We start from the raw sequence: 17,976 nt of genomic DNA, 5'->3' as shown, positions 1-17,976 counted from the left end.
CATATTTTTTGTCCTAAAGAAAAGAATAGAACTGTAGTTTTTTAGTGCTATTCTTTTATTTGATATTGTAAAGGAATGAAGGGTAACCTGCCCATAAAATAGTGGTCAAATTCTTCTAGACTATTTTTGCTTATCTAAAAGCTTAGGTTCCCACTCACCCCCAGTGTACCAAAAAGCAAAGCAAAACAAAACAAAACAAAAAATACACACATTTCACACACAGCACATCTAAAGTTCTCATAATAAAAGGCAAGATGTTTAAGTAACTAGGCACTGTATTTTTATCAAAACAGTTTTATTTTCATATTCCAAAATTAGACCTGCTTCTTAATTTCATCACCTAGAACTGTCAAGCATGAATCATACCTTTCAAGCATCTTCCATTTATGATCCTTATTGGTAGAATAAATAACTCTGTGTGTGTGTGTGTGTGCATGCGTGTGTGTGCATACATGTGTGTAATTACCCACATGAACAATTATCAATGATACTATTCATCCAGGGTGCTAGATTAATTAAGCATAGAGAGTGTGATCAAAATATGCCAGGTCGAGTTCAAGGATACGGTTGCTACATGGACCAGAAAATTGGTAGGATAACACAGTCACCACAGATCTAAGCTAGGCATTTATATATCATGCAGAATCTGTAAAATGCATTAGAATTTAAGTAGAACATCATTGCTCATGCAGAACTCATCACACAAGTTCAGAGTCAATGGCATTGACACTTCACACGTTGGCCTCAATAGTGATATCGACAGGAATGCTGCTTGGATCTCTAGGAATCTGGAGTTTTACCCTGTGGAATTTGATTGTTTATAAGGATTTAATGATTTTTTTCTGCAGTTCTTATCTTCAGAAAAAAAATAATAAAAAGAAACACATGCATTGTTTCCTCACCTCTTCTTGGCAACATCAAAATAAAAAAAAATGATTATTTTATGAGTTTTGCAAATCACAATGAATGGTTTATTTGTGAACAAATGTGTTTGCTGTGTGTGTGTCACTGCAATATGTCCCCTAATGAATGTGCTTTCAGCTTGATTCATGGAGTTTTATTTCTTGAAGGGATAAACCTTTGTTTTGCATTGGTTTGGACCATAGATCAGACTGGGAGAGGCATCTGCTACTGTTTGAACAACTTCCTCAGACTCTCTGAAACCTTTGTGTCAGCCAGAATTCATGTAGGGTTCTTTATATCATTCCTGTCTAACTGGTAATGACTGAGTATCTAATCCTTACATTTTCCAAAACTCTCTATTTGTTAGTAAACTATGTATCGTGCACTTACAAAGTTTGAAATACATTTATTTTTCTTTTCCTTAATTTTTTTAGATAATGTCTCAATGCATAGCACAGGATGGACTTTTATTCAAAATGTCACTGACATTGTTCTCATACTCTTAATCCATTCTGTCTGAGCTACCCAATGTTGGAATCCTAAGCTTATACTTTCATGTTCAACTAGAATATGTGCTGAGCCATCTCTCATAATATCACACAAATGACGAACTCATTTTGGAATTACAACGTTCATCCTTAATGATCACAATATCATGAAAAGTAAACATTTGAAAAATATGTATCACTGACAGATATCTTAGTATTGTTCAATAGTTAACATCTGCTGGAAAATAATCTCAGAAAGGTGCAAGTCATTTTTCAATGGCTTGTGCGTCTATGTGCACATATCAGGATAAGCGCATAGAGAAACAGCTTCTGTGGACTTTTTCACCTGAAGAAATTTAGTAATTCTCCAGGGCTAGCTCTTAGAGATATCCAGTATCTGGGCTGGAAGGGCATATGCAAAACAATTTAAAGTACCTCACACAAACGGAGTCTAGTGTCAATATAGAGATAGAGAATCTACTTCAACACACTGGTTTCAACAGTATTTGATTTCTCTACACACAAGCAGGCTAAAAAAAGGCAAAGAGACAGGAACGTTTGCTATGTCTGGATAATCTGTTCCACTTCATGATGCATCTTTTAAAAAGAGGTATAACTATGCCTTGGAAGACCCATAATGAATCATACCTGCTTCTATGACCTTCTTAAAATTGTGGAGCACAAGGCAGAGTTCATAAATGGAGTTCTTTGAGAGAGCAACCATCACTGTTACAGGGAAGCAGAAGTCACTGTCTGTCTCAGAAAATCAACCCAAATCCTTTGTTTTAGGATACTCTTTTTAATGGCCCTGCTAAATAGCTAAATGCTAATGTAATATTTTGGATCACTGCGTATTCTCCTTTAACACCATATCTAAAATATATAGGTAAGTTATCTTATATCACATGATCTCAAGTGGTTTACATCTGGAGCCAGTCAGGGTCTGATTTTGGTCATGTACCAAATAATTGGCTGTCAGTTTCATGGGATACATAGAAAAGATCTCTTCCCTTAGGCCTGACTGATGGCCTGGGATAAAACTGGGAATGTGAATTGCATTTAAAAGGATGTCTGATAATTCTGATAGCTCATACTTCTTATTGAGAGGATGCTTAATGTTAGTAATTAGGGAGTAGCAAGTGTGTCCCAGCATGAGACATGTAGTGGCATACAATGTCTAAGGACCAGACTTTTATCAACATAGAATTTTCATTCTGCTACATGTACATTAATTTAAAACTTACAGATTTTCAAGAAATTCTTTTAAATACCCAGCACAGAAAGAAGCTAAATGGACCTTAAGTGATAAAAATGCATCAAGAAAAGTACTTAGGTTTTAAAATAATTTCCACAGGGACAGAAAACATTTGTCTAAGTTTCAGATACTTTCTGAAGACAATGAGGATCCTGCAGGATAGGTGAAGGAACAGGTACCAAATGTGCAGAGATTAATGTCTTTCTTAAGTGTGCTGAACAACTCTACATTCAGAACCAAATATGAGAAAGCAACATAGACCACCAGTCACAGTTGGCCAGAGAGTTTCTAAAACTGGGTTCTTCATCCTATTTCCTTGACTGGATTTTCCTAGTATTTTTAAAATCAAATGCTAATCCGTTGCTTGTTATATAGAGATTAAATAGCAAAATACTCCCCATAGCTCCTCAGCTCAGGGACTAAACAGTTATTCATTTTTGACATTCTTCAAGGTTCCCTGTTTAGTATTTGAAATACTCAAACAACATGTGGTTTAAGATTTTCATTCCTTCTTGAAACAGTTTGTCTTGTCTTCACAAATGAATGTAATGAATTATAATTTGATGTTCATAGACATTTGTACTAACAGAGACCTGTTGTTTAGGACCAAGCCATTAGGTTAGGTTTATAAGAAAAACAAAACAAAATCCAAAGACTTTAACTCACAAATTTCATCTGTCTCTGGCAACAATTTAGCCATTTAGCATTTATTATAGAATTATCACAGCTCACCTAAACATAGTCACCCACACTTCTGGGTGATATGTAGCATAGTTATTATATAAAGAATCATAATGGTATTTTAGAATTATGTTTTAATTGATTTCCTCTAGTTATAAGACATATTTCAGAAGTTAATTTCTCACATATTATTGCAGAAATATTTGCTTTATTCTCAGACAGGCAGTATACCTGCTAACCTCTTCTTCATTTATGTATTGAATAATATTAATTATGCATCTATGATGCACCAATCATTGCAACATCATTTGGGAAAATAATATGAAAGGGTAGAAGCATTGTCATGAAGCCTAATAGGGAACACATTGTAAACAGAATAAATTTGATGAATCACATTATCTAAGATTTTTCAGTTAGAAAGAAACAGAAAATTAACACAGGTAATGGAGGAGAACATCGACACTGCAGGATTCTAAAGTATTGCCCGATACTTGTCTTTATTTTTTTTACATTTGTTTTTGTTTAAAGTGAAACTAAAAAATGAGATAAGACTAGGCATGAAGCCAGTACACAAGTCTCAACAAAAACTCTCCTTGAAAACCGAGGGCATCTGTGGGTGAGAATAGGAAGCAAGTACTAGAGTTTATCTAGAGTACATGTCTAAGTAGAGTTTGCACCAGTATTTGTGAGTGCAAACACACATTATAAGGAGAAAAGAGTCTTTAGGAGGCTGTGAGTGCCAATCATATTAGTTATTCCTTTTGCCTTAGGTCTTGACAATAGAGACAGAAGCAATCAAAGCTGTTTAAAGCAGATGGAAAATAATACATACAATAATTTAGTAGGTCATAGACATTATTGGTTGAAGAGTTTGACATTTGCAACCACTACAAATTATGGAAGCCAAGACTGCAGAAGATTGGGGGTTTTGTTTTCTTTCTTTTTGTCTAAGACAGTGGTTCACAATGCCTCACAATGCCTAACTAACTGACCCAGAATGTTGTACTGGAGACCAGGCTGGCCTGGAACTGTCAAAATTCCACCTGCCTCTATGCTGGTATTGAAGTCACGCCCCACAACATGCTAAGTAAAGGTTTCATGATGCTACAGAAATGTTTCAAACTCAGTTCCTGAAAGTGCCAAAACCATTACAATTTCTAGAGTCTCATTGTACTTCCCAAGGAAGAATAATTGTGAAAATTGTGAGTATGTAAAATAACTCTTAGAAACTTAGCCATGAGAACAATAAGATTTTGAATAAAAATGAGAAACACAATCAAAGGGGAAAACATATATCAACTGCTCAGAAAAATAACACACTTTACTCAAAATCACTTTATGAAACTTTGGATAAAAAGAAAGAAAGCTTCATAAGAAAAGTAAAGATTATTATCCTTTGACAAACACAGGAAAGAATGAATTTGTAATTTTGTTCATTCATTTTTCGGTGTCATTTTTCTAATAAATATAAAGCAACAAATAAAAAGAAGGTGTTTTGTAACACCGAGGAAGCAGTTTTTACAGAGGATTGAATTTCAACCCTTCTAAGGGAAGTCCTCTTTCCTGATCTATCTGCATACACAAGCAGGAGGCATGGTTGATTTAGATAATAGGAAATTGATGACCTCAACAGAATACGTAAAATACTATTTTTCACTTGACTTTGGGTAGAGTAAAGATGGTTAGTTAATGGGATCCATAAAATGGTACATGGAGAAAATGTATGCAGCAAAACCTTGTTAAGTGGGTTATTAACAGGAGTATGGCTTCCAGAGCACGATTTTAAGAGAATTAAAAACATATATAATAAAATATGATAGAATATATGACGTAAGAATAGTACAAATGTCAGTCATGTTTAAGAAATCCATTTTGTGACTCTTAAGGAATGGGGGTTAATTTAAACTCTCATATCTTAGGCAACATGAGGCAGGCAGGTATTAATATAACAATAAACACATATAAATATGGTTCTTAGTTTTCAGGCAAACCTTCATGCATCCTTTGTCAGCCTGGAACTCATTATTTAGCCAGAAGTAGCCTTGAAGTACAGATTTTCTTGCCTCTATCTTTCAGGTGGGTTACTATTTATTTAAATGTTCAATGATATTTTTTTAAATTAAATAGCAATTTGGGATGAGGATGTCTAATTTAAAAATACAAGATACAGACTTCTCAAAAATCCAAGTATTTTTATTCTCAAGTATTACATCCTACATAGAAAATTTTACAACTGACCTTAGAGGAGAGGTTACAATCATAATGCAGTCAGGAGTATAGCCTATGGAAGAGTATGTGCTTGGCATATAGGAGCCCCTGGAATAACTCCCTGGAACTGTATATAAAAGGAAAACATGTAAGAAAAGAGACAGGCTAAAATTGTATCAAATTATCTTCAAATTGCATATGTAGGTATGCATGAAACAGAAATTAATTTCATTTATAAATCAGAGTCCCATCCTTTAGATGTCTCATTTTAAATATGCAAGTATTCCACATTTTGGAAAACACCTTAAATTAAAAATTCTAAAGCACTTTAGACAAAAGGACAAAGAATCTGTATATACTTAAAAAGTCTCAAAGCCTAAAATCATAAATGTTATGTTTTCTTGTTATTATTACATATTTTGAGGTGGCTTGCAGAAGTACAGTAGAAATGTATCCTAAGTAAGTCACTACCACAGAGTGCAAGCTACTTTTAATTGTTTGAATTATTCCTCTGGTCATTTATAAGTATCATATTTTTGAATGAAGAAGGAAGGGCGCACATCCTCTTTTATTATCAATTTATGAATTTGTGGATTAGGGTTTGTTTGTTTGTTTGAATTTTTTCAAATTTCCTGGGTATACATACAAAAATTCATAGTGTTTAATCTTCCAATGCTTGTCCAGCATCTGGTAGAACCTCTGGTTTTGCTGCAGGTCCTATCCTTTTTATTATGGTTCCTGATCAGGCTGGGATGATGATCATGAGAGCCAGTGTAATAGTATTTAAAGATCTAAGGTGAATTCTTGCTGTATAGCTTTAAACTTATTAACTATTCGATAAGAATTTCAGACAAGGTGAAAGTCAGATGAACACACATAAATTCTTGTTCCATTTGTTTTTCAAAAACATGGGAGGAACATGATATTAAAAAAAGCAATACTGACTCTAGACACTAACATGATTTAAGATTAGGTTTTGCATTAAGAACATTAAACTGAGTACAAACTGGAGCCAGGAATATTCAAAAGATGGAGATCTTAATGGTCACAGTTCTGTAGCCTTCAAGTGATATGATACAACACCTTCTTGCAGAGGAAAACAAGAAGCCTTCCATATTTCTATGAACCAGAAGTAGTAGATGATAGTATTTCCAAAAGAATATTTCTAAACCCAATTTTTGCTATTGCATAATGATCTTTGAGGTTGTGTTGTGTTGGTGTGTGTGTGTGTTTTAATTGTGCATTTTTGTGTGTGTCATTAAATAAGGCTGAAGGACACTTAAACAAAGTTCAAGAACGCTGACTTAAGAATATTTTGTTTACTTGCAATCCACTTTTATTTATGAAGGCACATGAATTTCCAAATGGATTATATGTGGTATTTTGGCCCTATAACTCATTTCTGATTATGAAATATTTCAAATTTGTATTATAAGATATAGATAAAATTAATGACTGAAGAGAAGGAGCTGCCTGCTAGTCATTACCTTTTAAGAATAAATTAGAGGTCTCAGTTCAGCTTGGGCATTAATTTTTCCCAGCACAAGCAGGCATTGGCATATAAGAGAACATGCTAATAAGTTCACCATGGAAAAAAGATAGAGTTAAAATGGGTACTATGATGTCAAATCTAATAAGACAACTGGAGTTTACCTATAAATGAAGGCTAACTACTTCCGGGTTCTTAAGCTCTATAACTGATGGAGTGGTTTGTTTTTAATATTGATTATTTCTGGGGGCGCAAAAATATATGATATATATCGTGTCAGCAAAAGTACACAGGGTACAAAAGTGATAGTAAAATCCCAACATATCTAAGTGTCATTCAGGAAACACAAACTATATTTTTTTCATGCCACTAGGGTGTCAATAAAAATGAGGAAGGTGAGATTAAACACGGGAGGAAGGGTTAGGTATTTGATAACGGTTTTCTCAGAGACATTGAAATTCCTCATTGCATTCCTGATGTCCTTCCTGTATGCTATATGTTCTGAAGGATATCTGGCATGTTGGAGGCAAAGAGTGTTTCTATCTTAAAAAGTAACATAGGAAGTCATTATGAACAAGAAGGAGTAGAAAATCCTGACAAAGACTGGATGGCTAAACAAATTAGCCCACACATTCTGTCAATGGAACTGTGATTACACCTGGTTCCTTTTTCTAGCTTTGATATAGTTGGGTCATTTTGTAGATTGGGGGTGTATATTTCTTTAATATTCATAATTCTACATTTTCAGTAAAATCATGATTATTTTAACTTTATTTTCATGAAAAATATTTTCAGTAAAATCTCTCTTGGAAGATAATTCCCAGGTGTTTTGTTTTATTTGGTTACGGACATCATAGATAATGTAATGAAAGCCATATGCTTTAGTTTCATTTTTGTATGTAAATTAAGAAGTACAAATAACTTTAACTTTGAGTTGAAAAATGTAAGCTATCTAAAGTTTGTTCACCAATGATCTATATCCACCCAACTTACAAACCACTGCTGAAAGAAATACACGTTATTCTTTCTGAAAATTCATTATATATATTTACATATTCAATATATATATGCAGAATAAAAATGACAACAGTAGAATAATAGGAAACAAATTAAACAAAATACTGTATTCTACCATCTTACACATAACTTTTTCTGTCTTTGACAAGTTCCTTTACATTAACTTCTAATGAAACTACTGTAGGAAAAGTTAAGAAGTAAGAAAAAGAACAATTTTCTGAGTAACAGTGCGCTTCAGTTGCCTTGTTGGTCATCATTACACAGTATTCTTAGAGGCTATACACAGATACAAATACACACATATATATTTATATGTATGGTTTTGCATTTCTGAAGCTATGAAGATTTTAAAAGAGTAATACACTAGTACTTTCTCACCTTGTCTCCAGGTAGAACCATATTATAAATATTAATTTGATTGTGAGTGGTACCTTCAGAATCAGTAGGGAACCATCGTATTGTTGAATGCAAGGACATGAGCAATGAAGATACACAGTTCACTTTATAAACTCCAACATGTTAGAAATATAAGAGCATCTTTACTGAAATGCGTATATAAAAAATTTGAAAGTCACTGAACTTTGGCTGAAACTTTCATAACAACGATAAGTATGGAGCCAGTGTATAAGGAGACATGTAAAGGATGAGACATTTGTAAGACTTCTGATATATTAGTAATCACCCCAGCTTTACTTCTTAGGAAATCATAAGAATTAGCAAGAATGAAAAAAAATCTTCCAATCATCACTTATTTATCAACTGTCCATTAACTTACTTATCTAATGTCTATTATGTAATTGCTTACTACTGCTTGCCAGACATGTTACAATTGTACAAAGAGGGAAGTATCTCACAGAATGTCATGTTTGAAAACCTATGGAAAAATTAGTAAGTACAAACTACAATAACTCATTGGTAATGTTCTAATTTATCACATGATGATCCTGTTAACAGATCTATCTTCAAAATAAAATTTAATAAGAATTGAAAGAATCCCATAAAGATTTAGAAACATGGATACTCTAATATTTATTAAAGCAGAGTTATATTATGATACATATTATTGAGTTTTTCTTTTTAGCTTATATTTTTATAAGCTAATTTTTTTATTATTTATTTTTCAGTTTAAATTTAGATTAGAAAGAAGGTTGCTTCACAAGTCAGTTCCAGGACCCTCTCCGTTTCCCTCCCCTCCTCCGGTGCTCTCCTGCCAGCCCCCCACAATATCCCCTCATTTCCCCAGGGAGGGTGAGGCCCTCCATGGGGGTGTCCATAGTCTGTCATTTCATCAAGAGCAGGGCCTAGACCCTCCCCCAAGAGTTCAGGGTGATAGTGCATATCACATTGTTGGATGGGAATCCAAATTCCATGTGTATACTCGGAATAAATACTGATCTACTGCCCAAGGCTCAATAGATTACCTATGCCTCCTCACTGACACTCCCATTCAGGGGGTCTTAATCAGTCCCATGTTGGATTCCCAGGCATCAGCCTGGGATTCAAGAGTTAACCCTTGTCAGTTCAGCTGTTTCTGGGGGTTAAACCAGCCCAGTCTTAATCCCTTTGGTCATCAGTCCTCCCTCTCTGCTACTGGCTTTCCTGAGCTCAGCTTGTTGCTTAGCCGTGGGAGTCTGCCTCTTCATCCATCAGCCACTGAATGAAGGTTCTGTTTCCCAGACTCTCTGGCCATGGGATTGTAGGCTGGCACTCCCCAGATCTATGTCTAAAATCTATATATGAGAGAGTACATGCCATGTTTCTCTTTTTGTGACTGGGTTACCTCACTCAGGATGGGTTCTTCTAGTGTCATCCATTTGCCTGCAAATCTCAGGATTCCATTGCTTTTTTTTCTGCTGAATAGTACTCCATTATGTAAATGTACCACATTTTTTCTATCCACTCATCGATTGAGGGCATCTAGGATGCTTCCAAGTTCTGGCTATTACAAATAGTGCTGCTATGAATATAGTGGAACAGACATCCTTGTTGTATGAATGGGCATCTTTTGGATATATGCCTAAGAGTGGAGTTGCTGGGTCTTGTGGTAGGTTTATTCCCATTTTTCTGAGGAATCTCCATACTGATTTCCAAAGTAGCTGAACAAGTTGGCACTCCCACCAGCAATGGAAGAGTGTTCCCCTTTTACCACATCCTCTCCAGCATAAATTGTCGTTGTTGTTTTTTATTTTAGCCATTCTGACAGGAGTGAAATGGTATCTCAGTGTTGTTTTGATTTGCATTTTCCGGATGACTAAGGATGTTGAGCCCTTTCTCAAGTGCCTTTCAGCCATTTTAGACTCCTTTATTGAAAATTCTCAATTTAGTTCTGCAGCCCACTTTTTAATTGGATCCTTTGGTGTTTTGGAGACTTGCTTCGAGTTCTTTGTAAATTTTGGAGATCAACCATCTGTCAGATGTGGGGTTAGTGAATATTTTTTCCCATTCTGTGAGCTACCTTTTTGTCTTGCTGACTATGTCCTTTGCCTTACAGAAGCTTCTCAGCTTCAGCAGGTCCCATTTATTAATTGTCGATCTCAGTGTCTGTGCTACTGATGTTATGTTCAGGAAGCTGTCTCCTGTACCAATTTGTTCAAGGGTACCACCCACTTTCTCTTTTAAGAGGTTCAGTGTGGCTGGATTTATGTTGAGGTCTTTGATCCATTTGGACTTAAGTTTTGCGCATGGCGATAAACATGGATCGATCCGCATTCTTCTACATGCCAGCCTCCAGTTATGCCAACATGGCTTCTTTCTTTAAAAGGTTCTTTGATGAGTTTCAAGAAATAAAATGTCTGCACACTTTAGAATTCAAGTATGGCTTTGAAATACATTACTTGAATAATACCTTAAATAGTCTCTGTTTTCTTTTCAATAGTGGAGCAGAAGTTGTTTTTAGTCTTCATTTAAACTGAAAAACATTTATAAGTAAATTCATAGATGTATGGGAAGACATCTAAACTAAAATTTCTGTAATTTCTCTGAACACTTTTATAAAATTTATGAAAGAGATTTTAATTATTTTAATATCAATAGTCACACAATCTCACAGTAGGAACTCTGAGAGGTCTATGTTCTGTCTCTGCACTTGCCTCTGCCAAGACTCCCTGGGGTTTCATTCCCTTGAATACATCTGCACTTCTTTTTATTCCACTGTTTAAGCTAACTGTATTTAGATGTTATTACATCATTGAAAAGTTCAGCCTTCTTAACATTGGGTATTCTAATGAATTTTAATGGCACAATGCCCTTCAAATGATCTACCAGCGTCAATATTTAGATAAAATTCAGAGGCAGTGATGATATGAATTAAAATAAAATGAAGCATCAAATATAGTTTAACTCAAAATGTTAGCTGTGACCAGTTTATGGGATATTTGAAAAATCATTTAGATTCACCATTTTAATCACCTTCTTTTCAACACATCACGAACTAAGCGTGGCTTGATTCTTAGCAGTAAACCCTTACATCCCTCACAACTAAAGTCCATGAGTGTCATTCTTTTTTGTAATGTATTCAAAATGGTTTTCACACTTGAACTTGTAACAGAATCACACGTGTTGTGAAACTTGCACATTGTTATATCTTGCCATGATACTTTCTGGTTTGGTAGTTCAAGTAAGACAAAAGAAATTACATGTCTAATGAGTCCTGGTTGCCATAAATGACGGAAAAAATCATGCCTCATTTCCAGTATGATGTTCAGACAAAAGATCTGAGATATGGTATGGTAAGTAGTTGTATCCCTTTACTACAGGTTCAATTAAGTATAGATTGCATGCCTTGTTTTCATTATGGTGAGTTTACTAACCAAATAACTCTCATGTGGGTAATATCGGTACCTACGATTCCTTTCATCCACAATATATATAAATACTATGAACATTAGTACATTATCTATGTATACCATTGAAATGCTCTTACTTGCAATCCCAGATTATCAAGACAATGTCTTCAACTGTTCCATTCTTATGCACTCACACACACAACGGATGGTTTCTCTAACAGTCTAACCTGGGAGCAGGAGGTCTGGGAAGTGATTTAGGTAAACAGGTAAAAGGTTGGCACAACTGATTATAGATAGGCCCTGTCATCCCTTTGACTTTAAAAGAGGAGATTCTCACAGGTGGTCATAAGGAAAAGAGTCAGTTTCCACTTGTCTCTTAAATAACTGCATTCACAGCTCTAAGGACTTGTGTGAATTTAACGTCTTCTTACCTTGCCCTTTCATTCAGATTTATTTTTTGACACTATGACCCCAGAGATTCTCCATGCTCTTAAGTGCCAAAGCATGTATACTGACTGTTTAGCAACAGAACATTATTATAATTCTTTCTTCTCAAATCTGGTTAGAGATTGATTCCTTCCTTTTTTGAGTAACAATAAGTTTCTAAGGATCAAAGGATCACATCACCAATCAGTAGCAATGCCCTTAATAAAAAAAATTGATAATGATCATTTCATTGGACATTTCTAAACAGTGCTAATAAGTTTACAAAAAGTAGTATTTTTCCATGAGAAAACACTTTCTTTTTTCTAGGCATAAAATAAATTGTTCCCTTAAAGAAGGAACACTAAAATAATGTCTTCAATATGGAAAGCTTTAGTCAAGAAACCTCTCTGTTATGCTTAAGGATAAGTCATACTTGCAGCTACTTTATGTCTTAGGATGACTCAAACTGACTGTAATTACAATGAGTTATAGAAAGTAACTAAATAAATTTCATAAAACTTAAACAATATGTAAACATTAATTTTTAGCTTTAATGCATTTCCAAATATACTGTATGGTATGATACAAAGACTCAAAAATACTGAAGTTCAGATATCATAGTTCTCCCATTTGAACAAGTCATAAGTAATAAGACAATGCCATTCACAAAAGTGATCTTTGCTCTTTTCACAGAAAATTCAAAGACCAATGGAATAATTCACATTCAAATATACACAATATATTTAGAACCATAATTATATACTCAACATTTTATTATTCTGAGAGCATTTCCTTGTAACCTCATTTTTTAGTTGTATTTGTTATCACCTTTGCTACCACAATTTTTTCATATAGTTATATGCAACAGAAATATAATCCATACTTTTATTTTTACTATGTGATCTCTTGTTCAATATTTCATGGAACCACAAGTTAGAACTAAGATAATTCTCTATCATCCCAGGAAACATGGTGGCATTATTAGTTTGGCTTTTGAAAATGAAAGTAACACCTTCAGTGTAGGATTCCAAGAGTCTGTGTCTATCTAAACAGTACTCTGCACAGTAGCAATTGTTCTAATCCTGATTACCTTTTTATCTCAGGAGAAAACACCAAGTGTTGATTGCTTATATCACCCACTAGATTAAAAACAACATTCGTTATTGTAAGAGACCAGATATAAAACCTCAGGAAGATATCTTGTAGGGAGATTTGTATGAGGGACCCTATCTGGTAACCACACATCACCTGATGGGTAAAAAAAAGTATTGTGAGGATGCAAGGTTTAAGTCTCACCTCCAAGATCCTCCCAAAAGCCCACTCCAATCACTGTAACAGTTCCAAATCTCATTCTACATGCCCATAAATACTCAAATTGGAAAGAAACCTGTAATTACCCATTGGAATTTTCAAATGCTCTTAACTTTGCTATTTCAAGCCACAGACATCAAATGGAAACTAAGGTAATGCTCTTAATTTTCATCAGCTTCTCACAGCTGAGGTTTTAAAGTGATGGATTCTGCTCAAACCATTCTTGGCACAAACCATCCATGGCAATTTAGAAAGCTGAAAATGTACCTTTGGACCAAAGTACCAGACCACAAAAGGGATATCACTGGCCTATTACAAGCAATGGGGGCCCTCTGAAGTGATCAGAAATGCTGATGACAATTTTATGTTACAGGTCATTCAAACAGTAAGTGCCATGGACAAAGATGATCCCAAAAATGGACATTATTTCTTGTACAGTCTTCTTCCAGAAATGGTCAACAACCCAAATTTCACCATCAAGAAAAATGAAGGTAAATATGCCGGCTTTGTGAAAGGGTGCAGGGTAGAAACTGGGAAATGGTGAGCAGTTTCTCAATGCAAATGGAAATCACAATTAAAATATTTTTATGAGTAAATGAAAGCCATTTTATCAGCAACATAACTTCCTATTCTTAATATTGAAGTTATAGATGAAAAAGTATGTTCATGAAACAGTATTCCAGGGAATACCTCAATCACCCTCTTTAATGCTTCCAAGAATACTGAGATCCTGAGATACCTGTCGGAATGAAATGGTTTGCACTTTGCAATTGTTAACTTTTAATTTAATGTTTACTAAGTCTTTAAAGAAAGTCTATTCTAATTTTGACTGGTTTGTGGGTACATAATTGAGGCATTTGTTTTAATCCTGTGCAAAGTTTAATAATAGCAAATATCTCTCAAAAACCTTCATGAAGGCCCTTTCTTGTCAGTATTATTTGGGAAGTAATACAAACTAATTTTATTTTGATGTCTCTGAATCACAGAGGATATTTAATCTATTTCATTATTTATTGAGAGTCTTACATATATGGCTAGTGTTTCTTTTTACTATGATTTATTGTAAAGCATGACTGTCTTTAAAAGTTCATTTCATGTATATATTGATATGTCCTTAGCTACTATATTTTGGGAAAGGCGTTTTAACTTTCATTGGGCTCTAATATATTTATTGTAGCCTTAATAATTAGAATATTAGTATTCTCCAGGAAAGGTTTCTGGTTTTCTTATAGGCATTCCTTTGCTTTGCAAATGCTCCATATAGAGTTTATATTCAATTAGTGTAGGAAACCTTGGTTCATGATAATAGCATCTTGAAACATTGCTATATCAGTGTGAAGGAGGCTAATGGATTTTGAGGAAATTTCATTATGAAATAAAGTATCATTTTATGACTTATGTTAAATGTCTCATGGCCTTGCCTTTCACTGCCATGCTACTTAGCTCTTTGGCATGTTTTCCTAAATGTAGATGCATCACAGAGAAGGAAGAAAGAAGGTCATTGTGTAGACATTACTCACCTAGGCGGCTTCCACTATCGTAAACATTTATGTGACAACATTTCGGTCTCCCTCCTCAAAGATGGAGTTCTTGTATGTTAGTCATCCCGATCAGACACTCTTATCCAAGAACATTATTTTTGTTCTTTTATGAAGACAAGAAGGATTCATCTTTTATGGAAACATTGTGTATACGCCTGTGCTAAAAGCCCATTGAGAAACAGCAGACTGATCTGAGAATTTAGACTAAAGTGATCCCTGCTTGTTTTGACCATGAACTAATTGTTATCTTGATTACTTTTGTGTAAAATACACTATCTTCAAAAAGTTTATTAAAAAGTAATATATTCTGATTCCTTGTATTCAGAGAACTTTATTTTTTCTGCTCATTCAATAATCTCGACTTGCAAAAGTGCTGGATGAATTAGAAAGTAAATTACTTCATTCCAGAGAAAGTCTAATTTCATCCACTATTTAAAAGGATAATATATGTGAAGAGAAAATGTCATCTAATAATGAACAGATTTCATCTGTTCTCTCTGAATTATTGGGATTAGTAGTTAAAAAAGCAAAGTAAATGCTGTGTTACACATTTCAATAACCTTTCAGAAGAGTATTTAGAGTTGCATGGATGGTGTATTTTGTTTGATAACTAGAAAACAGGATCCCAAATTTTGGCCTCTCTCCTAGGTCTGAAAGAAGACTGGCTGTTACAAAACAACTCAGGATAAAAAACGTCATTCCATGTACTACAGTTGTTCATTTTAAATGATAAAGTCATTTGTTTTGCAAATTGTGACTGCAAAATTTGTTTTTCTAAGGGTGAATATTTTTATTAAAGAGGAAGGAGCTGTTGTTCATACTTATGTATGGAAAACATCATAAACCAGTACTGTCTTGTAGAACTTTAGGCAGTTGTTCACTGTGACTTTGGATTCACGATTCAAATATTCAGCATTCCTTCATAGAATAAATATGATGCCGAAGGCCTTTAGAATAGATATGTGAAGTTTATGCACAATTTGCCTTTGCCTCGTTTCTAAATTCATGATCTGCATCATAGGCTACTACTGCCTTGTTGTATGGATAGTTACTGTGAAGAATGAAAACAAGGTATCTTAATAATATACAGAACACTTAAGATAATCAAAGGGTTTGACAGTTTTAAAATGTCTGTATAGATGTATAGATATATAGTAGACAGACACATAGATGAAGAAATGGGAAGTTGGTACATATTTTCCAAATATTTTCTGTGTTAAAGATGGGAGAGTGTAAAGTTGATGGTGATATTTTTATTTTGATTTACTGTGATCTTTAATATTGGAAGCATAAGATAAAATCCACTGCTCTAGTTATAGTTATTAGTCATTTACTTCATTCTTTATCAATATTTGTAAATGATTGGAAATTGATGCTTCTCAACTGAGATAATCATGATTTGTTCATTTAAATCTTTGAAAAGAAGACACTTAAAGTTTTTGTGATGTCCAATACATTCAAATCCACACTTGATGCATGAATTAGTCTCCCACTTAATTTGATCTTCTTGGATGCAGTTGAAAACCTGTGCATTTTCTAAGGAACTTGCAGCCATGTCTTCCAACTCAAAATTATTGTCATCTTTCCTTTTAAACAGATTGGTCCTCATGCAATTTTCACTCCACTAATTCATAATCAAAGACAAAATGAGATAGAACTGAGCTGTCTCCTTTATACTATACAGTTGAATGATTTCACAAATAATTCTCCTTCTAAGTATATAGGAATACTATTTCTAACATAATAAGATAGCCATTTTCAGTGTGGAGGAAGGGAAAATTACAGGTCAAATGTGAAGAGCCACTTATATTTTGCACACTTCAAACTCAGAGCACCTTGAATCTTTTAATTTTGTGCAACAGACATTGGCTTCTTCATCTTACAGTTGGCTGAATTTATAAACAGAGTTTTGGTGACCACATTTCAGTATTAGCTTGCATTCTAACTATGGAAATAGAAAATACCCAATAATTCAGCACAAGAAGACAAGGAAGATAAATGGACCTTTTACAGATACTGAAATATCTTGCTTTCAGGAAATTTGAGGTCTGCAGAACCTTCTTTTCTGCAGCCTGAACACTGCAGGTAAAATAAATTTTTGATTGGAATTGCAACATCACTGGCTGCTGAAAGGGGAACTTTTGTGACTTATATTAAAATATTGAACTGATTTAACACAGGAAAGCAGGTAACTGTGAAGCTCTTTTTTAATTTTTTTTAAGGACAACCTATGAGGTGATTATACACAGTAAACTTCAACTTAATCAGTATTTGTTTATGCTTGAGAAAAAGCTGGAAAAATAATCAGACTCTCAAATTAAGTTGTTTTCCCTCCCCTTGGAAGCCATGAAGTTGTCCTTAATACTTCTGATAAGACGACCACTCAAGGGCTGTCATTGATTCTCAGTGAGGACACATTAGAATAGAATGCATGAAGCCATGGAGTAAAACACCAGCACTACAAAGAAACATGTGTATAAGAATCTTGCTCTGGCCGGGCGTTGGTGGCGCACGCCTTTAATCCCAGCACTTGGGAGGCAGAGGCAGGAGGACCTCTGTGAGTTCGAGGCCAGCCTGGTCTACAAGAGCTAGTTCCAGGACAGCCTCCAAAACCACAGAGAAACCCTGTCTCGAAAAAAACCAAAAACAAAAGACAAAAAAAAAAAAAGAATCTTGCTCTGAACAAATAATTTTGATAATGTAAAATGACACAAATACTGAATATAGCATTAGGTAAACATGAATAAAATATTTACTTGTTCTGATTATAATTTGTGCTTTTTTCTAAAGAATTCTCACTCATCTGTTGGCCTACTATAAGCGTTTATGTTTTACGCATTTTATCCTACGAAAATATCCACTGTAAGAATAT

General features: G+C 34.4%; 1 protein-coding gene across 5 annotated transcripts in view; it reads left to right on the top strand.

Annotated features, from left to right (window-relative positions):
• Cdh8 (cadherin 8) overlaps nt 1-17,976 on the top strand; it is a 390,092-nt gene that overhangs the window by 315,789 nt on the left and 56,327 nt on the right. For 3 of the 5 annotated variants that reach the window (XM_040740772.1, XM_040740771.1, XM_040740770.1), the window contains exon 10: nt 13,937-14,054. In XM_040740772.1, coding sequence (XP_040596706.1) covers nt 13,937-14,054 — 118 coding nt within the window. Of the gene's footprint in view, nt 1-13,936; nt 14,055-15,033; nt 15,268-15,752; nt 16,423-17,976 lie in introns of those variants that run through there. The other 2 variants (XM_040740774.1, XM_040740773.1) reach the window with 2 other exon arrangements.

The sequence above is a fragment of the Mesocricetus auratus genome, unplaced genomic scaffold (genome assembly GCF_017639785.1).
Source record: "Mesocricetus auratus isolate SY011 unplaced genomic scaffold, BCM_Maur_2.0 Super-Scaffold_100714, whole genome shotgun sequence".
NCBI lineage: Eukaryota > Metazoa > Chordata > Mammalia > Rodentia > Cricetidae > Mesocricetus > Mesocricetus auratus.
This window is presented reverse-complemented; position numbering and strand designations above follow the sequence as displayed.